Here is a 22,810-nt window from a genome sequence, read left to right as displayed (position 1 = left end):
GCGTGTGTGCGTACATGTATGTTTGTGTGTGCGTACATGTATGTGTGTGTGTGCGTACATGTATGTGTGTGTGTGCATACATATGTGTGTGTGTGTGTGTGTGTGTGTGTGTGTGTGTGTGTGTGTGTGTGTGTGTGTGTGTGTGTGTGTGCATGTGTGTGTGTGTGTGTGTGTGTGTGTGTGTGTGTGTGTGTGTGTGTGTGTGTGTGTGCATGTGTGTGTGTATGTGTGTGTGTGTGTGTGTGTGTGTGTGTGTGTGTTTGTGTGCATGCATGTGTGTGTGTGTGTGTGTGTGCGCGTACATGTGTGTGTGTGTGTGTGTGTGCGCGTACATGTGTGTGTGTGTGTGTGTGTGTGTGCGTACATGTATGTGTGTGTGTGTGTGTGTGTGTGTGTGTGTGTGTGTGTGTGTGTGTATGTGTGTGCATACATGTGTGTGTGTGTGTGTGCGCGTACATGTGTGTGTGTGTGCGTACATGTATGTGTGTGTGTGCATACATGTGTGTGTGTGTGCGTACATGTGTGTGTGTGTGTGTGCGTACATGTGTGTGTGTGTGTGTGTGTGTGCGTACATGTGTGTGTATGCGTCCTTGCGTACGTGTGTGTGCATTAGCACACACATACAGTACATACATGTATACACATTTGTGTAGGAATAGAGAAATCAATTACTGGGTAAGGTTGTCCTTTACTCGCCTTTCTTCACAGCATACAAAGACAAAATTTGTGAGAAAAATCGTGACATGACGTAAACAAACACTCAACTTGTGTATCCTTGGGTCTATTGCAACGAAGCAATATTTTTCCAACTCTTCTTGAGCAGGTTAATAAGATTATGTTTTTTTATTGTTAGAGGAGTTCAAACAATTTACGGATTTTTTTAATATTATGCAAGTATTTCACTCATTGTATTCAATGCTTTATAGCTACTGCATATAAATTTAGGTTTACACAATTGTGTTGGGCTTGTGCAAGTACAAACCCCACTCTATTGATACTCTTTCCAGCCATCCCAGCACACCTACATGTTAGATAACACTGTCAATATATAGCTAGTATTATTTTACTATGACGGTAATATTTAGATATTCCCTTGAATGTGACTATTAATACATAGACACTGTCTTATGTCAACTAGTGTGTTTTTTGTTTCAAAACTACAGTCATGGACAATAATTCTTGATGTGACAATGAAAAGGTAGAACTACACAACAAACAACCTTGAATGTTGATATTATGTGTTGATTGAGGTACCTGTATTGAATATGTTTGTGTGTGCATGATACATACTCATGTACACTTGTGTGTGACTGTACTAACTCATCTATGGGATATCTTATACGCACATTGTGTGCCAGTGTACATTACTATACACTGTTGAACATGTTGAAGTGTCAAATCCGTTACAACCGCTTTTGTGAGCACCTGCAATTTGTTTTCCCTATACTTGCTGTACAAATCAATTTTTCTGTTGTTACTACTTTATAGGGCTGTAATTCTGAAATTTATTGGCATATGAGGCTGAAACTTTGTCAGAGGGTACACTTGTCTAAGCACTTTATAAATATTTAATAAACAGACGCGATTGTTGCAGATCCAGTCACATTATTACATGTAGCTCAAGTGTTAACCAGCTTATCTAACATGTTAAAAGTATAACTAGTGTTGGTACGTAGGTCTTCTTAGGTCAAGCAAAGTTAATTCACAGTTTATCATCATCACCCACATGGTATTGCATTCATTATTCACTATTTAATCATGTGATATCTTGAATTATCTGTAGAGTACTGTACATTTTCATAAAAATGGAGCTAGCATATAGCTTATGTAGAGGAGTAGAAAGCAGGGGGTCTGGGGGGCAAGTCAGTTTTCATGATGTCTCAAAGTTCACCAAAAGTAATTTATAGGTACAACACTTCATCTAAAACACACAACATTTTAGCTAAAACTATTTAAAACTATTTGTAGTCAATAAAAACCTCTTTTAGCAAGAAATACCTCAAGTTGACTATTTGGTTAATAAACTTACAGCATTTATAAGCAGTACAAAATGGCCTTTAGATACCTGGAATCATTGTTACAGTGGTAAGAGTACAACTCTCAAAGTAAGAGGTCACCGATTCGATTCCTGCTGTAGGGAAAAGGATTACTTTTAGGAACAAGTTTTTTATATGCAGCACTTTGACTGCTCTATTAGGGTATTTGAGCATTCTATTAGAGTATATTGATCTTTTTCACTGTTTTCAGAGAAGGATAAGTTTGACAAGATATCATTCTGGGGGTGTGGTGGGGGAGTTAGCCCCCCCTCAGCAGATCGAGGGGGCCCATGCTATATATAGTGTGGTCAAATGGCAGTGGTAGTGATGCTCCAGTATAGTAACTTATACAATGGTTATGATCAGGCTATAGCTGAGAAATGTACCGATTATTTAGTTAAACTGCAGTATGTGTTTTTAATACCACCTTTTTTCTTAACACTGCAATACCATGGATTTAAAAAAGCAGTCTTTATACTTTTACTATTTGTATGAAAAGTGTACATATGAAAGGATATGGACTGGTGTGCAATAGTATACTGCAAACATCTTGCCAACACAATTCTGTCTTGTGTAAAAATGTTTATAAACTGTACTTTTGTATGTGGATCTAGTCATGCAGGTCTAAAATGGTATCTAACTAAGGTATACTGATACTTAGTTAGACCACAGCAAGGTGAAGTACTCGAATTTTATTGGCTACTTACAGGTATGTAAATCCTGTAGATCCCTTTTTCATCTCAATAGATCCCTTTCTCTGGGGTGATACAAAACACAGTAATTACGCATCTGTAACATTGGCAACTGGCAACACATGGGCTTTAACTGGATAACATGTTCCGTTACAAGTTGCAGGTAGGTGTACTGAGCTTGTTTCTACAAACTTCTCGTGTCACAAGCAGCTGTGAAGGTACAACAACTGAGCTGTGGTCTAAGTTAGTTAGACATCAAAACACAGAGTTTCACAGAATTTAGTAACCCTCAGGCCCTGTAGTAGCACCCTTGCTTCACTTGTGTGCCAATCTTTTTAAACTCCATAGAACCCTGTATTTTTCTGTCTAACTATATTATCAAGTAACAATATTGTACCGTCTATGAAGATTCGATTGGAAATAAAATGGTTGTCGCTTATTGAGTTGTAAGTATTATTGCACAGTGCTACAGGCTACCTACCCTGCAGCTGAGGGTAAAGTACATCTGTTAGTTGTCCAGTGTTCTTCTCCAAAGTGGTATGTGCAGTCCCTACTGCCTGAGATCCTTAACAAATAGTTGTGAGTTTTCTTTTTACTGTTTTATTTGTAGGGTACCACCTTCATTGATGTATGTGTTACGTTATTGTGTGTTTTCAAGATCCTTATTTTATGAGGAATCATTTGGGGACATATGAATGCAAGTTGTGTCAAACTTTACGTAACACTGAGGTAAGTGTGTGTAAGTGTGTGTGCGTGTGTTTGGTGCATGCTTAAGTGACCGGATTTGCTAAAAGGTACCTTTTCCACACATTGACATACCAACAAACAAAATTATGTAACACTTGATTCCTTATGCAGATTAACTTGCTTGTAGCATCAAAATGTAGTCAGATACTGTAGCTACATTCATTGAAAATTTCAAGCAATTATATGCCATGATCAAAAAGTTATGAAGCTTTAAAATTCAAAAAGTGGGTCAAATTTTGTGTGTGAAAAGGGTACCTTTTTGCACATATGTGAATGTACTAACTCATCAATGGGATATCTTATACACAGTACATCACTAGACAGGTGTTAACATCATGGGGCGAGCCTGAGTGACTTATAATAATTTGGTGCATGGAAGTACTGTAGATTAGCTACACATACGCTATGTTGTGTTTTGATATTTTATGGGCTCTCAGTTTCTTAATCGATTAATCATCGATTACTAAATCAATTAATTGATTAATCTATATGTAGTGAACACCATACATATAACATCAGCTACACTTAATCAATACTGTACACATTATAGTAGTGGTAGTCTACACACCATCCAGAATAACATTACAGTGGTAAAAGGAGAGTTGAAGGAATGGCAGCAGTTGATAGGTAGTTACAATACCTGGTTACCTTTGGTGGTGTGCCCTCTATTACACAACCCAGACAATTAGGCACCACAAATATTTTAATACATTTCCCCTTGTCTGGATTACTCTGTGTTTTGATTAGTTATCAAGATGGCTGCTATACACAGATTATCAAGTTTATTTTTCCTGTGATGTAGTTAACAGCTATTGTTTTCAGGAGTAAGAATATTGTAACACTAGTAACAGTACTTGCATGTGTGATTGTACGGCTTCTCATAACTTAGTGGTTCATGGAATAGTACAGAGAGGCTTTTATTTGTTGTAGTGAGCAAAGAACGTGATGACATGGCGACTATCATAAAAAAAAATCGATTTTTCATTGAATAATTGATATTATCGATTAATCGTTAGAGCCCTAGTATTTTATAGAATGATCGCTGTTGTAAAATTGTTCTGTGGATAATTGATTTCTCCTGTGCTTGTTGATCTCTCCTGTGCTTGTTGCTTGCAAGTTATTGCTTGCTGAGTGGAGTAAAAAAATTGTAGCTTGCCAGTGAATGTTCTACTGTAAGACAGTCCAGAACACTGAGATAACAAAGTAGCAATACGCTTGCAAACTACAGTAGCCATTGGACCCATTCCTTCTGCTGCATGACCTGTGTCATTTCATTCTCCTTACTCCGTTCTGCCATCTTGGCCAGCAAGACTGTCATACCTGTGGAGCACCCCACTATACCTCTGCTGAACTGCACTTGGCAGAGGTTCACCTTGACCCCTCTGTAATAGATGTATGTTTATTCTGCCGGTATACATCTTTGTTGAGTTAATTATTAATATCCTTTTGTGCCTTTCATGCTGTTGTCTTGTAGCTCCCCTTGTTCTGGTGTTAGCTCTCTTTGTCTATTATGTCTGTCATGTACCCTTCTTCTTGCATGCTCTTCTCAATTCTGTTTCTTCTGGTGTTTCTCTTTCCATTCACAATCTCTGCAATGCCTACTGTGCGATGGAGCTCAATCATCTGTGTTGTACGATGCATGAAAAATAAGGAATACGCCAGTAAAACATGCCAGTGTCATAAATGTACATACTAATTCACTATGAGGCTGGTACGTATGTGTATGTTCATAACACAATAACTAGTGTGATTTACTGAAACTCCATATAAGGCTGGTACGTACGTTCATAACACAATAACTGGTGTGATTTACTGTACCAGCCTTATATGGAAGCATTTGTAAGTTATCCGTGTTTTCTTGTAATTGTCTGCAAACAAGACATACGTACCATCAACCCATCAACTTGCTAGTGTGGGGTTCACTCAGGCTACCCCAATTATATACTGTCAAACATGTTGAAGTACACTTTCTTTTGTATTATCAAGATTGTTTGTTGTGTAAATATTGTTCATGAATGTGTACTAGTTTTGAAACAGAAAACACACTGAGACAGTGAATAGACACATTCAAGGGACTATCAAAATATTACATAGTAAAATATTACTGTAATATTACTGTATAGTAACATAATGCGTTTTGTACTCTCAGAAAGAGTGGGTTTGTATTATGTAACTCAAGTGTTAAAGAGCTTGTTGGCTGATCTGACTTTGATATGTTAAAGTATAGCCAGTATTTCTACACAGGGATAACTACATAGGTTGAAACATGTTGTCATGTATAACTGTTCACAAGCTTTAAAATGAGCTGTTTTCTACCCTTTACAGCATACCAGTAGTGTATTACACAAGAGTCAATATTGTGTGTATTGTATTAGTTTCCAGTTATTTTGACCCCCTGCCTGTAGTCTCTAGATACTGTAAACAAGGGACTGCACTTTGTTTATGTCCTTTTGAGGTTTTGGAATTTTCCCATGTACTTTGCTTGTAGTGGAGTACAGTTTCCTTTTTATGGTCATGGGACGATCCTGCATAAATATTGTTTGATAGTTCCACTGTGTTTACAGTGTTGACATTTTTGGCAGCCATAAAATAGCATGTTATGAGTAAACATTCCAAACCATCTTGCACTTGTGACAGCACATGAGCTAGAATGAAGATACACCTGTAATAACATTTATTTACTAAATCACTGAGTGAAGTCACACCAGGAGTTTAGAAGTCCCAAAGCAGCACTCATGGTGACACTGAGAAGCAGATCTAGGTTTGAACTTTGAAGAGAATTCTTTAACATTGGCTTCATGAATTGGTGGCTTATAAATATTTTTCACTTCAAGGTTTCCAGAGATGTGTCACAAAACAAATGTATTCACTTAGGCCATTTCATGATTTTCTGTTTACACAATGTCCCCAAACATGATGGACAGGTGTGGTTGATCATAATGCAAGTCCTCTATAGTACAGTGAAACCTCACTTAGTGGCCACCTCATTAATAAGGCCACCTTGTTATAGTGGCCAGATCCAGAGTGTCCAGATGTATCTTCCATACTATTCCATTGATTTAATTTTCGTTAATAGGGCCACCTCATTAATAAGGTTAGTGGCCACATACTGCAGGACCAAACTGGTAAAACTAACACAATATTCCTTTACTAAAGGGACCAGCTGAACAGACACTCAACGTATCACTGCAAAAGTTGCTGTTCCTGAGTACCTGCCAAAAGCTATGCCAATAGTTTTAGCAATGTGCTTCATGCTTTTATGCCTCAAGTAATGAATAATCCTATCTGTGCATTATGATGAAACCTGTAGTATATGCATATGACTGTTACAGCAACTATAGCCAGGTGATGATTTGTTGAAACCTTGATAATAAGGCCACTCTGTTTATGACCAGATTAATGAGGTTTTCATTAATAAGACCACCTCACTAATGGGGCCACTTATTGTGGGTCCCAAAGGTGGCCCTATATAAGGTTTCACTGTACAATCATTATGAAGTGTTTGTGTATGTTGTACATGTGATGTTTGTCAGAATGATTTAGCCAAATTGTAGTGTTATGAAATAAGTTGACAACTGATCTTGGCACTGTAAGTTCTATGTTAAAACTATGCAAAACCATCCAGAAATGTTGTTGGCTCATCTGATAATATTTCAGCAATCACTAAAAGTGAAATGGAAGCACTTACAGAGTAATCCAATTCTTAGCTGTATGACTATTGAGAGTACAGCATGCTTCATTTCCAGCTGTTTTATCTTGTCATTGTAGCACTCTTACTTCATAAATCTTGAAACGTTGATGCACAAAACTAAAGTACTTGAGTGCTGTGCAGTGCTGGTTCACTAGGTGGCAATAGCTTAGTTTCACATGGCTGCTGGAGGCTTTACTTTGCTCTGTGTGTGTGTGTGTAGTGCGCGTGTGTGTGTGTGTAGTGCGCGTGTGTGTGTGTGTGTTTGTGTGTGTGTGTGTGTGTGTGTGTGTGTGTGTGTGTGTAGTGCATGTGTGTGTGTGTGTAGTGCGTGTGTGCGTGCATCTGTGTAGTTCATGCGTGTGCATGTGCACATGTGTAGTGCGTGTGTGCGCATGTGTGTTTGTACGTTCATGTTTGCTCACACTGTCACTACCATATACAGGGTTTTCAGCACTTCTTGCAATTTCATACAAAGTGTGTAGTGTGGATGCGTACGCATGTGTATTTTTATAAGTGATTTGGGGACTTAAGAAACTGTACAGGTTAAATGTACAGTGTCATTTACACTGAGGGTCCATTAACAGTTGTACACTTGTACTTACTGTACTTACACTCATGCTCAATCTTGTATACAAATACACACTCTAATCAGTCAAATGTGTATATTATTATTATTGTATACTACAGGGTAGTTACCTTGCTCATACTCAAGGAAAGAAGAAACACCAATATAACCTGTGAGTGTCCTTGTGATTAGTGTCTGTCCATAGTGTGTATGCGTATCATGGTGTTGTGTGCATAGCGTGTGTGTGCCTACATGTGTGTGAATATGTATAGTGTATTATGTTTGCTGTTATCACATTCATCTAGTTCAGAGAAAGTCCATTTGACAGAGCTGTATGTGTAGGATAGTGTAGTTGTCTACCAGAAATAGTGTAGGAGGTTACTTGTGATGACCCAACACCTTACATGTGTCTAGCATGTGGTGAAGTTATAGTCATCCTGTCTGGTTTACTTAAGACACAACCCTGATGATGAGTATAGCTTTTTGTAAGCAACTTTGTAAAAACTCACCTTCCCCATGAGTGTATTGTTACATTAATTTACTGACATGGTTGCCATGGTAGCCAATAGTGATAGACATTGTGTGGTGTTCTCAATCAGACTTATCAGGCTTCAGTTGTTCCTATGGTGATCATATTAATTAACAAGTTACCACTAATAACACTTGTGTGTATACAGAGACCTTAGGAATGATGTCACATTGTGTAGTGTGGTATTTACAGCTCCTCTATTATCCTCTGGACCATGATTACATGTAGACCACGAAAAGTTAATTATATGTGTCTGGTTCTCTTCCTAGTTATTTTATTTTGCTAAATGAGTGTAGGTTATCGCACAAATCGAGGTATCTCCGCTATTTTAGAGACCTAAGGAATGGCACAATAATCACTGACGGCGAAGCCCGAGGTGATTATGTGCCATTCCGAAGGTCTCTAAAATAGCGAAGATACCGTGGATTTGGGCGATAACCAATTTAGACTATGGCTCGTATGGCTCTCGTTACTGCCAATAATGGTGGCTTCCTGCTCGAATTGGTGTTTAAAAAAACTCACTGGTAGGCTTCCTAGATGAATACGATCATCTCCATTATCCAGCGATGTTTTCTTTGCACTCTAGCAATAATTTCTGATGGCTGTAGTGACTGGAATCCAGCAAAACACGTGGCACACGTGACAAATAATTTTGTCACATGTACCTAACCAGTTTAGATACCTACCCCGGGTATCTATTGGATTTTAAATACCTCATTAACGACTAAACTTCAAAGCATACTATGCGTACCATAGTCTAAATTGTGCAATTATACAATAATTTATAATGTTTTATGAAGTTTTCATATCTTGTAGATTTTTTCTCATAAAGATGCATTAATATTATCTATACCATACTGTTAAGTAGGGATCCCCCCAAGAATAACGCTTGCTGCCTAAAATGCCGCTATTAAAAATCATCCTAGAAACATCTTACATGACAACAATAGTTTATAATAATATGAACTCTTGAAGACGAAAATTTCCTTTACAGAATAATATTAGTCTATCTAACATGAATTAGACTACAACGAGTTTGATACTGAAATTTGATTGGCTGAAAACGTGGTCTCTAAATCTCGTAGAGCTACGCTCATGTCCAGTAGAGACCATGTTCTGAGGCGATACGAAACACAGATAATTACGTGCCTGTAACAATCGCAACACACAGGCATTTAAATGGCTAGTAACAGCCATACTGAATTACAGGGAGGTATAGGGGGCTTGTTTGTACTAATCAACACTACATTACTTGTTTACAAGCAGCTGTCAAGGCACAACAATGGCAACAATGAGTTGTAGTCCAGTGGCTCGAGTCCAGTACTTCGAAACTTAAACAGGTAGCAACAGCCATGCTGTGGTCCTGCCATGTAGGGAGGTGTAGAGGGCTTGTTTCCAGCAATTAGTCATACGTTTCTTGTTTACAAGCTGCTGTCAACTCAAGGTACAATAACGAGTTGTAGTCTAAATAAGTTATACGTCAAGAGCCCTCAGGCCCTTAGTAGTGCCCTCGCTGCGCTCGGGCACAGCCCAGGGCCTTCAAGTTTTCTAAATCCCGTAGAAACCTGGTTCTTGACGTCTAACTATTATATACAACATTAATAACAGGAAAATACTTATAGGCGGCCAGATATACATGTTTTTTTGCCTGCCTGCCTGCCTGACCACAGTCACATACCTAGAGGCCAAATGAAACAGTGCACGGCCACCATTTTACACCGAAATAACTAACTCACCCCTGGTGCTACTATAAGAGATCTACTAGCTAGATATCTGCAACTTCATGATTGGGATCCCATTCACAATAGGTTCGCGGCCACACCCATCAATTAAAGATCTAGGTGGACTAGTAGCGATAGAGTACAGAGACCACACCTCTTAATAATCTAGCTATTTACTTAACAGTAAACAAGATGACCTCACCCCTCATTGGTCTAGCTAGCTGCACACCCTCAAGATATACTTTGATACAACAGTCACTCTAATCATAGATAATAGAGTACATAAAAGGGATAGGAAATGCAATATCGTGACATCACAAAATACATATATTTCTATTGGAATTCCATGTTACATCACAAACATACTCATTACGCTTGCTGCGCTTGTATCAAAGAGAAATAAATTGTTGTAGCGACAGAATTTTGTAACCAATGACTGTGAAACTTCGCTACAATGAACTCAAGTACTGTAAGTAATTGAGGGAGCTATAGTATGTACAAGTTGAGCTGGATCCTGATAAACAGATAAAAATAAAGTGATTTTTTTCTCAAGAAAATTAACATTTCAGCCAACCAGAGGATTAGTGGTAATGGCAAAAATGTAAGTAATTGACGGAGCTAGGATGGTACCAACCCTCAAGGAAGTTAATATACAAAATAAAATTAGATTGAAAGTGGAAAAAATAAACGGCCCAAAAACTACTTTAAACCCCATAACTTGCTTCACAAATATATCCTATCCTTTTAACTGTGATAAGTCTATTCCTTACCATTTAACACAGAGAACTAGAGGGAATATCAGAGCAAAACAGGAATGGTTGTTCGAAGGAACGACTAAGTATCTTCCATTTTTACCAAAAGTTTAAACCACCTAGCAGTACAACTCAAGGGTAAAGGACTGTGCTGGTGGCATGCCTAGCCTTCCATAAGACTCGGAAGTGAAACCAGCTATACAAGAAGTGATATGGACGAGACATGAAAGTACTATGGGCAAAAGTACAACGACATGCAACAATCATACGATACGGAAATCTTTGGTCTGAATTCTCTCACCAAAATCTCTCACTTTTATTTTGTTCAATGCCAATGTAGGGACTTTCCCACCTAGCTATGCTGTAATACCATCATTCATCTCTTGTTTCATTACTAACATTTTTACAAAATGCTAGTATATACATTAAATTTGTTTTCCCCTATATCATGTACTGCTACTGTATGTCAAATGTAGTTTACCACATCAAAAAATTGCAAAACAAATTGCAAAAAAAAAAACAACAACAAAAAAACTCAACCCTGGTCACCTGGTCAATTTTGGGGAATTGGTAGGACCAGAAACATAATTAACTTTGCACAGCCTCATTAGGTGTAATGTTCATACACTAATACAAATGGGACCATGGACAAGTGTATTGATCATCAGTGTGTCCGGTGTCCTTTTCAAAGGGTTGACATGTTATCCACATGCACTCCTCTCTGATTTGCTGCCCAATACGGGTAATATGACAGTCCAGTAGTAAAAAGAGACAGACAGCAGTAGTGAAGGCTTGTCACACCATCAGATTGTGTACCAATCAAATGTACCTCTTTTGTATTCATTGATACAGCCTGCGTGTGTTGTTATTCTAGTAGTGTGTGATTTCTTTTGTTCTCAATTACCTTTCAGAGGGCGTCGTCTAGCCAAGGAAGCCAATGATGCACCAGCACAAATTCTCCCAGTAAGTCACTGTGTAGTGTGTTGTATGTGTGTGCGTGCTTGCTTGCATGCATGTATGTGTGTGTGTGCGTTTGCATGCGCGTGTGTGTACTGTAGTGTATGCATGCACATGTCTGTGCGTGCATACATGTATGTGTGTGTCTAGTGCATGTATCTGCACACGTGTGTGTGCGTGCATGCGTGTGTGCGTGCGTGTGTGTGAAGCTGGCAACATAGCCAGGTTTGCTAAAACATGGCCTGGTTGTGCCAAATTGTTACATATTGTTGTTTCCTTGAGCAAGAAACTTTACTCACATTGCTCCAGTCCATCCAGCTGCCTTGTCTTGCTTAGCGGTATTAGGGTCGTTGTGGAACTTTAGATTCCGCAATCTCTCTCTCTCTCTCTCTCTCTGAGACCTGAACAGTCCTCCTGTGGGTTACTAGTACTACCCCAAGAGGATTTGCCTGCACAAGACTCAAGTGCCTCAGTGGTGCGCAGGCACTCCATTGATAGTTCAGTTGGAAATAGCTGTGTTTTGCACAGCTGCCGGAGGCTTTTACTTTGTGTGTACTACATGCATGCATGTGTGAGTGTGTGCTGTTACAGTATACAATAACATGTGCTGTGTTTGATGTAGGAGAGACCGAAGGCTGATGTTAAGAAATTTGTCAAGATCGGTAGACCAGGTTACAAGGTGACTAAGCAACGTGATCCTGAAACTGGCCAGCATAGCTTGTTCTTTCAGGTACTATCTCTTGTATTGTATGATTGTATGAATATGGGCCAGTATGTGTGTGCGTGCGTGCGTACATACGTTCGTGTGTGGTATTCACAATCGGTGAATTCTGTGATACGTGAAACCTTGCAGTTAAAAATTAAACCAAAAGATTTTCAAACCATTATGTAATCATAAATACTCATATGCCTTATAGTTTCAATTAATGCTATTCAGAAAAAAGGTTTTTAAACCAGGCACGTGTCTACAGCCGGTTAAGCTGGCCTTTAACCGGCTGTAGGCTACTGAAATTTTTTTCGTAAAACGTGTGTTTGTGTGTACCTACCTACCTACCTACCTACCTATCTACCTATGTTTGTTTGTCTGTACGCACCCACGTGAGCAAAAACATTAGAAATGGTACAAAGCAGTCAGGATAGCGATGTAAGAATCGAAAGCTAAATTAAGTCTGTATTAAACTTCCATACACACATAAACTTTGCACTGAGGTGGTTTCTTCTCGGCAGTTTGAAATACAGTACATATACTTCTGGAATGGTCTTCCCTTTCAGTTTTATAGATGTTTAACAACATTAAACAACATTGAAGGCCTCTTAGGCTACCAGATTAGAGGTAGTGTATCCTTCGAGTTGAAAGGGGGGCGTTACCTGTACTTACGCGAACAAAAATGAGGGACAGCCTCGAGGCTTTCTCTATATAATTCGTACAAGAAAACACAATAGACACACTATAAAACAGTAAAGAAGATACTGTACTTCTCTGCGTGATTTAAAGTGGTTTGTTATAGTTACGCTTCCTTAACAGTGCATAGCAATGTAATTACCAAATTACAAAATAATTAATGAATTATGAAATACGCTAAATTACTGTATTTACAATTCTAATTATCTAGCTGAATTAATAATGGCTATAGCATGAATATACAGGTGTAAACTAAATTATATACATGGTTGATTAATCACCTACAGGTGTATTTAGTTAGAATAGTATTAATTGTGGTGTTTAGAAGTAGCACAACATCAACTTGTTTCAGAACAGCTGAGTTGTGGCGATATTATGACGAATCATCCTTAGATGCAAAATTTCACCATTTTGGCGCTTTACAACTCAAAGGGGGATAGCACTAAAATCCAAAACAGGATGGAATGGAACAGAACCAATTGAGATGCGCGTCTAGTAGAAAATAGTTTTAAACAGATTTTGCACTGTTTCCAACTGCCACACAGTAAGTCAGTGACTAGAATTGTGCTAGAGTTAGTTTCCTTCCACTTATATAGACATGCTATAAATGTCCCCAGCTGCCCACGCACTAGGTCGTCTAGTGACTTTGGTCCACTTTCTTGGCTCTAGTGGAATATTGCTACAAACATGATTCTTGTGCTCATTCATGCTTACATTCAAATGAATAAACTTTTCATTCATGTAAAGGAGTGTTACTTTATAAAATTCGCTGGAGTGACTAATGAATACCCATTAAAACTTTATATACAAACACCTTCTTGGCATTCGACTTAGAACAATAATCAACGGTGAAGAAGACCTTTAGACAACTAATAAGCTAGTTTTTCAGGTGTATACTTTATTAGTGTGCACTTCCTGGGCCAAGAAGTTGGACTAATGTCACCAGATGACGTGATCAAGCATGTGAGAAGCTGGGGACAAGACTAAGAAATCACAAGCTCAAAGTTTCTTTTTAATGTCCGCTACATTGCATATTGTGTTCTTACCAATCTATCAATTCTGTTTAATCGTGATGTAGAATTACTCCCTTATCATTCTAAAAGGTAAACTACTGTAGTATTTTCATGTTATAGTTGTGTCCAAGCCAGTGAGTATGGTTTTCTGAAGTCTGGCAATGATATACCATAGTACATGTTATTAGCTGCATGTGAATTATATGTTTACAATGCTTACAAGATAATGTGATTGTAAAACACATTCTTGCAATGGGCTTTAAATAGAAACTTTGAGCAAGTGATTTCTAGCATGCCTACAAGAAGAAGAAAACTAACTGTAGTACAATTCTAGTCACTCTGTGACAGTTGGAAATGGTGTACAATCTGCAAAAACGATTTTTAAACTTGGCACACATTCTGTTCCGGCTTTTAGCACTACCCATCAAAAGGGCAGAAATTCCAATTGATAAGGTCATTTTGGTCAATACTTCTTTAATGGATCAATTTTCACATGTTTTTCATATCTTGTCTCTGCATCCGATAGGAAACGTGAACCAGCTTGAATTAGGGCCCATTTCTCTGCTGTCTTCTGCTGCAATATGAATCCTAGTCCTTGCCTGCTGGCATCGGTGCATAGGCGTGTAGGTTTGTTGATGTCAAAAAATGACGGCTGTGGAGGGGCAGTGAGGGATTTTTTGATGTGACTGAGAGCTTCATCTTGGGGGGTGGACCACAGAAATTCGTTCTTAGTGCTTAGCAATGGTCTAAGTGGGTCCAGGAGGGTAGCTAAAATGTTGGTGCTTGTTGACAGTTGATTCACAAGGCCGAGAAAAGATTGTAATTCTGAGTAATTGGTGGGGGTGAGATAATTTGTGATTGCTGCAGTGATGGATGGGTCAACTTGGTAGCCTTCTGCTGACAGTTGAAAGCCAGCGAACGTGACCTGGTGTTGGAAGAACTGGCATTTCTCTGTGTTTAGGGAGATGTTAAAGTCTGCACAGTGCTGCAGGAACTGCTTTACATGACTTTCATGGTCGGTAATGTTGCTGTCATATATGACAAAGTCATCCACAATACGTCGGAATCCTGAGAGGCCCCTAAAGGCTTCTGTCATTCTACGGTTGTAGTGTTCTGATATGGATGAAATGCCATAGGAGGCATGCAAGTACTTGTATCGCCCAAATGGCGTGATAGAAGTGGTGAGGGATTGGCTGACTTGGTCCAAGGGACATTGGTGGTAGCTCTTTAATGCATCGAACACTGTGAATATCTTAGCTTCACTTGCCACAATGTCAGCCACAGCTTCACTTGGTGTGGGTGACTGGTATCTTTCGCGAATGACAAAACAATTAAGATGTGGCAAGTCTACACACATTCGAATTTTCTCCGAGTTCTTCTTTGGTGTCACTACAAGTGGTGCACACCATGGTGTGGTCTCAGTCACTGGAGCAATGATGTTTTGAGACTCGAGTAGGTGGAGCTCAGCCTGGAGCTTGTCCCGGTATGCAAATGGAATGGTACGAGGTGTATGAACACAAAATGGTTTGGCTGTCTCTGCTATGGTTATGTGAAACTCTTCGCCCTGCATAACTCTTATCTGTCCATCAAAAACTGTTGGGAAGGCCGTCATCAGCTGGTCTGTTTGAGGATGTCTTTATGGTTGCCGCATTGACACTCACTGTGGGTGAGGGTGTCTGTGAGTCAGCAGTGGCGGGGAGTAGAGGTAGTGGGACCAGGTAACATTCTGGAAGGATGCCCAGTGCTTTACACGCCTTCCATGAGATCATGACTCTTGAGACTTCTTGAAAAATGTGTACCCCGGAGTAAGAAGGTGGTAGGAAGCTTGCCAATGGGTGTCATCTTGTGACCACTGGCTGTGTGTGGCGACATCAGTGAGGGGAGGAGGTTCGGCTAGTGTTCGTCCAATAGTGTCAAGAGCTGTGACCCTGCTGCTGAGATGTCTGCTCCAGAGTCTGGCAAGACTGATGTCACACTGGAGCCATTTGCAGTAGTGATACGTATTGTGATAGTGGGAGCGGGTTCTGTAGAGGTAACTTGTTTGAGGGCAGACATTTTATTGGGAACGGTTTCTCCTGGATTCTCAGGTGGCACTTGCATTGCTTTTGCAGTTGAAGTGGCTGGCGGTTGTGTGGATGGCCATACCTGGCGTGCTTGGCATACCCTGGCAAAATGCCCTGCTTTGTTGCAGTGGTGGCGGGTCTTGTCGTAGGCTGGGCAATGTGCTCTACCGCCTAAGTGTGGCTTGGATCCGCATCCAGGGAAAGTGGCGGTAAGCTGTTGTCTTGGTTGCTGTCTCTGGGTAGGAGGGAGCTGTTGTCTATGCTGTCGGACTGAATCTGGGTTGCTCTCTCGGCATTGTTTCTTAGCAGCCTCTTGTACATGGCGTATAATGATGGCAGCCTCCAGGGACAGTTTTGAAGCAAGTGCTCAACAGTGTCCTTGTCAACTAGCCCCTCGATGATCTGGTCTCTTATGCTCTTTTGTGCATACTGGTTGGTTGGAACAAAAGTTGCATGTCTTTGTCAGTTCCCTGAGGACCACCAAAAAATCGTCAAAACCCTCTCCTGGTTGTTGTGTGCGGCTTCGTTGATTGCAACGCTCGAAAGATTCATTGATTTGGCCATCTATGTGCTGTTTTATCGCGCGTATGCTTGCATCAACATCATTCCTCTGCTTTTCTGATAAGCCGAGGTTATTAACAATAGCAAGGGTTTCCCTCGACAAACACAGGGTAAGTGCTTGTACCTTTGTCGCAGCTTCTTCGCCAGCCAGTCCTGATAGTGTGCAGTAGGACGTCCACTGGGCCTTCCATGCCTCAAAGTCAGCGCTGCGATCTACTTGGATGTCAAGTTTGGGTAAATCCGACTGTCTGAAGACGTATGGCATCTCCGGGATTCTACTAGCCTAGAGGGCAAAGTACAACAGATATAATGTCAGCGAATCGATGTGTTACCTTGATGGGTGCCTTGACCGGCACTGGGAATCACTCAGTAGGTTCAGTGTTACTGCTCGCAGCGTCATGTAGGAACAGCACGAGGCGACAACTAATAATCACGTGATCATATGTGGTACACTAATACATTCGTGCAGTGCTATTAATTATACCTAATGTTACAAGTGTGTGTGAGTGCAAGTATTCTATATACAGTATATAGTTCAGTTTCCTACAAATATGTTGCAATTTATACTGGAATGACCATAAAATTCTTCCAGCTCCACTAGAATCAGTTGGTAGCAGCCTTATTGTCAATCACCTTACCACACTCTTTTAATGGCAAATGGAAAGTGCCAAGCAGCAATATTCAGGTGATCTTTATTGTAGTAGATGTTTCTATGTGTAATCTGCTAGACTGGAATCACTGGATGTATAGGGTGTATCTCCTGATTGTGGTAGTATCTGATCATGATTTACTTTGAGAATTTAGGTTACCAACAGCTGTATAACATGCATTAGGACACTGTCATTGGAATCCCTCTTCTGCCAATGCTCTGATATTTTCAAAGAGGAGATAGGCCCTCTAAAAGGAAACAAACCCCTAACCTAGCTAGTCTGAATAATCTGTCTCCCTACCTGCTTTTGAGATTTCTGTGTACATCTATTACACTAAATACAGCAATGACCCTTCCTTGACCAGTTGAAATGTGTAAAAACTTTACAGCATCCTGGTATAAAATTACTGTATACGTACAATTTTTGAAGTGCGTGATTTTCCTGGATTTCAGGATTTTTGCGGTTCCAGAAAGCATAGAACTAATCCTGGTAATTGTTAATTTTCGAGGATGAAAATTTTGTGGAAAGCCAAGCAACCGCGAAATCCGTGAAAATTACGTACCTCAAAAATTTGTACATTATACGGTATTTTCTTTTAGTGATACAATGATGTGTACAAACTGTAAATGTATGTCTGTAACAATGGAATGGACCATACACACATATATACACATGCCTCACTATGTTGTAATGTGCTTCAAATGTTACTAACAATGTTAAACTAAGTTGTTCTGTAACATAAAATTTGTACATTGTAACATCATAAAACAGCTGCTAATTTCATATGAATTAAGAAATGTAGTTATCTTGTACTTAATTATAAAAGCCATTTTTATGATGAAAATATCTTCAATAAACATTGTTGAATATATCCACATAGCTCATAGAATTTTAAAGTTTTAATCTTTGTATCAGAGATTCTGCAAGTGTCCGCGTACGTCCGTAACACTTAATATTATCATTTTCTTGTCCAGTTAAAGTAAGTAAAATATTTTTACAATATACTATGGTAAAGGTATGGTGGGTATATATGTCCTTGTGATATTAGTATGGTGAAACAATACTGTGTACTAATAGAGTAAGCAGAGGAAGTGTGTGAATGTTTGTCCATAACAATGGAATTGACCAATACATGAATATTTGATAACCGGTATATCGATGAATAGCAGTATAGGATTGCTTTTAACCCAGCATTTGGCGTTTAATTGCCCAATCTGTTTATGATTTAGCAGACACACCCTAAACAAAAACTATATATTTTTGGGGGTTTGGGATGCATACCACTTCATACTAGGCCCAAGAAATGACTAATACTGTGTATTCAAATTTCAATACCGCCGAGCACTAGTAGCTGGCATGTGTGTCTCAAGTATTAGACACATTTTGAAGGGTGAGGGTGCCCCCCCCCCAAGTCATTCCTGCCTGCATCTATACATACATGCATTAAGTAAAGTACCGTCATGTGTGAGGTGAACAATGGTAATGATCCTGACAAAGGCTGTCACGTTATGATAACCGGTTATGTTAATTTATCACGGTAAATGGTATTAACGGTATATCGCCAAGCACTACCGGCTACCAGGATAGTGTCTCACCCTGTTGACATAGTTTTGTACCAAACTATAAACTTGTTGTTACTGTGTTGAGTGGGCATTAAATTGAATTTAATTCATCTAACCTTATATTATCTGTGCCTACAGGCATGTTATAATTTTTTGGTTCAATTTGACAGATTGACTACCCAGAAATTGCTGAGGGGATTTGTCCGAGACATCGTTTTATGTCAGCTTATGAGCAGAGGATTGAGCCACCAGACAGAAGTTGGCAGTACCTGTTGTTTGCTGCTGAGCCTTATGAGACCATCTCATTCAAGGTGACTGGGTGTAGTAGTAGTGGTGTGGTCACTGTAGTAGTAGTGGTGTGGTCACTGTAGTTGATGTATGGTACACACAAATGCACACACTGATCTGTGTTGTGGAGAAATGTGATTGTTGTCTTTCACTGTTGAACAGATATCATACTATATGGTAGTACTGTAAAGCAGGGATCATGAGCTTTCTTGTCACCCAAAACTGTCCTTACGTTTCCTTCATAACAGCTAAGCAGGCATGACTAAGCCTATAAATGTGACCAGATCTCAATCCAGGTCTAATTTAAAGTGGGTCTGACCCGTATGACCTGGACAAAATGTGACCCGGATGACCCGACCCGGTTTCAACGCTGATCTACAAGAGTCTGAAATGCAAAAATTTTCTGAGTGGCATGTTATTCTCAGATACTGTACCTGAGAATGCACCAGAAACAATCTGAGAGTCTAGTGGGCATGGTCCCTAGATGTCGTGTACAAAAAAGTAAAGTACATGTATGCTCACAGTATCCCCACCCCTTACTCTGATAACCCCTGAATTATTTCCTAGATGAAGGCCTGATCCTCTGGCAAAGTTTCCGCTTCATATGCCGATAACTTAGGGAGTTACAGCCCTACCAAGTAGCAACAACAGAAGATTGATTTGTACAGCAAGTATAGGGAAAATAAATTACAGGTGAATACTAAAATGGTTGTCACTTACAACCAGAATGACACATGGAGTTGCAATTTGCACCATCCTGTTCACCATGAGTAGGGGAATTGATTGCACCATCCTGTTCACCATGAGTAGGGGAATTGATTGCTTTGTATCACCTTTCTTCACTACATACAAAGGTGAAATTAGTGAAGAAAGATCAATTACACACTATCATTTCTTCTTGAGTAGGCTAATAAGATGATATCCAGGTATTTATTGTTAGGCCCTTTCTTCACTAAGAACAAAGCGCTTAAAAAAATTTACGGTAATGTGCAAGTATTCAATGTTATATACTATAAATTAAGGCTTGCACAGGATCACGTGTGAAGCAAATTGCTTTAGTTGGACGGTACGTAAGTGGTTATAGTCAAATCCTGATGCACTCAGCTTCTTTCGTGAGCCACGCCCACTTATCAGACGACTGTGTGCAGCCACGCCTATTTATCGATGATATGTACAAAACCATGCTCATAGCTGCCTGCTGGCATATGTGGAGCCATGCCCACTAATCGATTGCTATTTTATGAGATAGATCAAGGCCAATTTCTTTTGTGAGCCACGCCCACTTTATATCAGGAATGTGTCATACTTTTTTAAAATTATGGTGTGTTAGGTAATAGGTATGCACAAATCCAGACCTACTTGCAGGAGACGTATCTTGCTTTTTGCAAACTTACGTGGAGTCATGCCCACTGACTACCATCGTTAAGTATAGACACTCTCATGCTTAACGTGCTTATAGGCACTCAAAACGTAGCAGTTGGCGCATGCCTCACTTTAAATTGGTCGGGTCAAATCTGGGTCAGACCTGGATTGCTAATGAAACCTCAAGCATACATTTAGCTAAGTAGATTATAAATATTTAATGAACAGAAATTCAAAAAAATGTGCCATTCATGTCGGGTTTTTGCAGATCTGGTCACAAATGTCTCCGAACCCTTTAAACAAGTTTCTATGTTATTGTTTTTATTTAACCGCAATTTCTAATAACCAACTACTTACCTGACTGATGCCTCCAGCCAAGTATATGTTTAATGCTGTGTGCTTGATTTCTTCACTGTTTTATGTGTCCCATTTCTTTTTCTACTACTGTGTGGTGTTGATTTACAGTAACACAACATGACTTCATGCAATCATGAGAATTGTTTGTAATTTCTGTAGTTAGTGGATTAATTGTGAAGGTGCATCTCATACGTTTGTAATGTTATATGTGACCAGCTGAGCAAAAACTGGCTGTATTGCACATTCCTCGAATTCCATTTTGTTGCATCTCTGTAATCTATAGTAACAAAAGAGTAGACAGCCGAAGTTTCGGCCTTTTATGATGAATGTTCTTGGAGTTGTAGTGCTTGACAGTTGGAACAGTGATAAACTTGATTTGTACTGCAACAGTACGGGAAATATTATATATACGCATAGATAACCAATCATAACTCACGATTGAAACAAGCTACGAAGATTGGACTTGGCTCAATCTGTGCACCATGAACTGGTAAGTCAATCAAGGTATAGTGCTTTCCCTGTACTCCTCCGTGTTGACCAAGAAGAAAGCCATTCCAACTAAGAAATGACGATGGTGAGTGTTGTTTTTACTGCATCGTAAATAAATGCCCATAACTCATGTATCCTTTGCTGTGCGAGCACTAAACAAAGATTTTCTTACTCTTCATAAACAGGTGAATCCAGTAGCAGTGGCGGAGGAAGTAGTTGATATAAGGGGGGGGGGCTGACCAGAGTATAGAGTCTTTGGCAGCAGGGGGTCTGGGGGGCTGTGGCCTCCCGGAAGCTGTTGCCATTTTAGCTTTCACAATGTCTCAAAATTAATTTATAGGTTAATGAACATATAGCATTTATAAGCAGTACAAAGCAGCCTATAGCTACCTGGAAGCACTTGATACAGTGGTAAGACACCGACTCTTAAAGTAAGAGGTACCTGGTTTGATTCCCGCTGTAGGCAACTTTTTCATTTTTTTTTAAAGCTACTTTTAGGAACATGTTTTTATGAAGGGTTTGACTGCTCTATTAGAGCATTTGAGCGTTATATTAGAGTATATCAATCTTTATCACGGTTTTCAGCCCCACTCCAAGAAGGATAATTTTGGCGGGATATCATTCTGAGGGGGCTTAGCCTCCCCCCTTTCCGCCACCTATGTCCAGTAGTCTATAGATTTTATTGATTTGAGCTTAATTTCAGTGCATACAAATGCGATTTATTAAATTGTGCGTTAAATTTTCATGTATCATGTGTATTATTACCCAGTGTATTTCAATACGGTTTTATGGCAAAATTAAATTTTGTGAAAACGGCTGGTTTTAACTCAGCGGGTCACGTAATTATGAGAACATAACATAGTTTCCGTTTAGTAATTGATAGTCAGTTTGTGTGAGAGTATATTGTGTGTTTGTGTACACTGTACTAGCCAGTCATAGTTGTTATGTAACAATGTTGTAGATTCCTAGTAGAGAAGTGGACAAGGGTGAAGGAAAGTTCTGGACAGAATGGAACAAGGACACTAAGCAGGTGTGTAATGTGTGTACGTACATGTAAACATATTACGTGTGTGCAAAACTTTCCCGAACATATTTTTTCTTTCCTTCCAGTTCTTCATGCAATTTCACTTCAAAAGATGAACACTTCACTTGTCATAATGTATTGTGTATTGTTTCCTTTAAACATGTCATGTGTATTTGTGAAGTGTTTACAATGTACATGTATACTGTCATATGGCCATCCAAATTTTCAAGGGAAATTTTCATTTCTTGAGGATTTTGATTGAGCTACAAATTTTGATGGGGAAGTTGTCACAGATTGCAATTGGAGTTAATCCTCATTCAAGATAATCCATTATACAAAAATTCCCCCT

The 22,810-nt window shown here is 39.4% G+C and overlaps 1 protein-coding gene across 1 annotated transcript; it reads left to right on the top strand.

Moving 5' to 3' along the window:
- The first annotated feature begins 3,252 nt into the window (after positions 1-3,252).
- On the top strand, positions 3,253-22,669 carry LOC136254087 (splicing factor 3A subunit 2-like). The gene is made up of 8 exons (XM_066046743.1): positions 3,253-3,307; positions 3,387-3,457; positions 7,854-7,903; positions 11,645-11,696; positions 12,313-12,420; positions 19,112-19,252; positions 22,399-22,467; positions 22,548-22,669. The coding sequence occupies exons 1-8, from the start codon at positions 3,268-3,270 to the stop codon at positions 22,575-22,577; spliced, it is 561 nt and encodes a 186-aa protein (XP_065902815.1). The 5' UTR covers positions 3,253-3,267; the 3' UTR covers positions 22,578-22,669.
- The last annotated feature ends 141 nt before the right edge of the window (positions 22,670-22,810 follow it).

Source organism: Dysidea avara, chromosome 4, assembly GCF_963678975.1.
Source record: "Dysidea avara chromosome 4, odDysAvar1.4, whole genome shotgun sequence".
NCBI classification, from domain to species: Eukaryota; Metazoa; Porifera; class Demospongiae; order Dictyoceratida; family Dysideidae; genus Dysidea; species Dysidea avara.
This window is presented reverse-complemented; position numbering and strand designations above follow the sequence as displayed.

Coding starts and splice junctions, on each gene's coding strand:
- LOC136254087 (XM_066046743.1), top strand. CDS start 3,268: ATGTGCAGTCCCTACTGCCTGAGATCCTTAACAAATAGTT. Junction 3,308..3,386: donor GAGATCCTTAACAAATAGTT/GTGAGTTTTCTT, acceptor TGTGTTTTCAAG/ATCCTTATTTTATGAGGAAT. Junction 19,253..22,398: donor ATGAGACCATCTCATTCAAG/GTGACTGGGTGT, acceptor ACAATGTTGTAG/ATTCCTAGTAGAGAAGTGGA.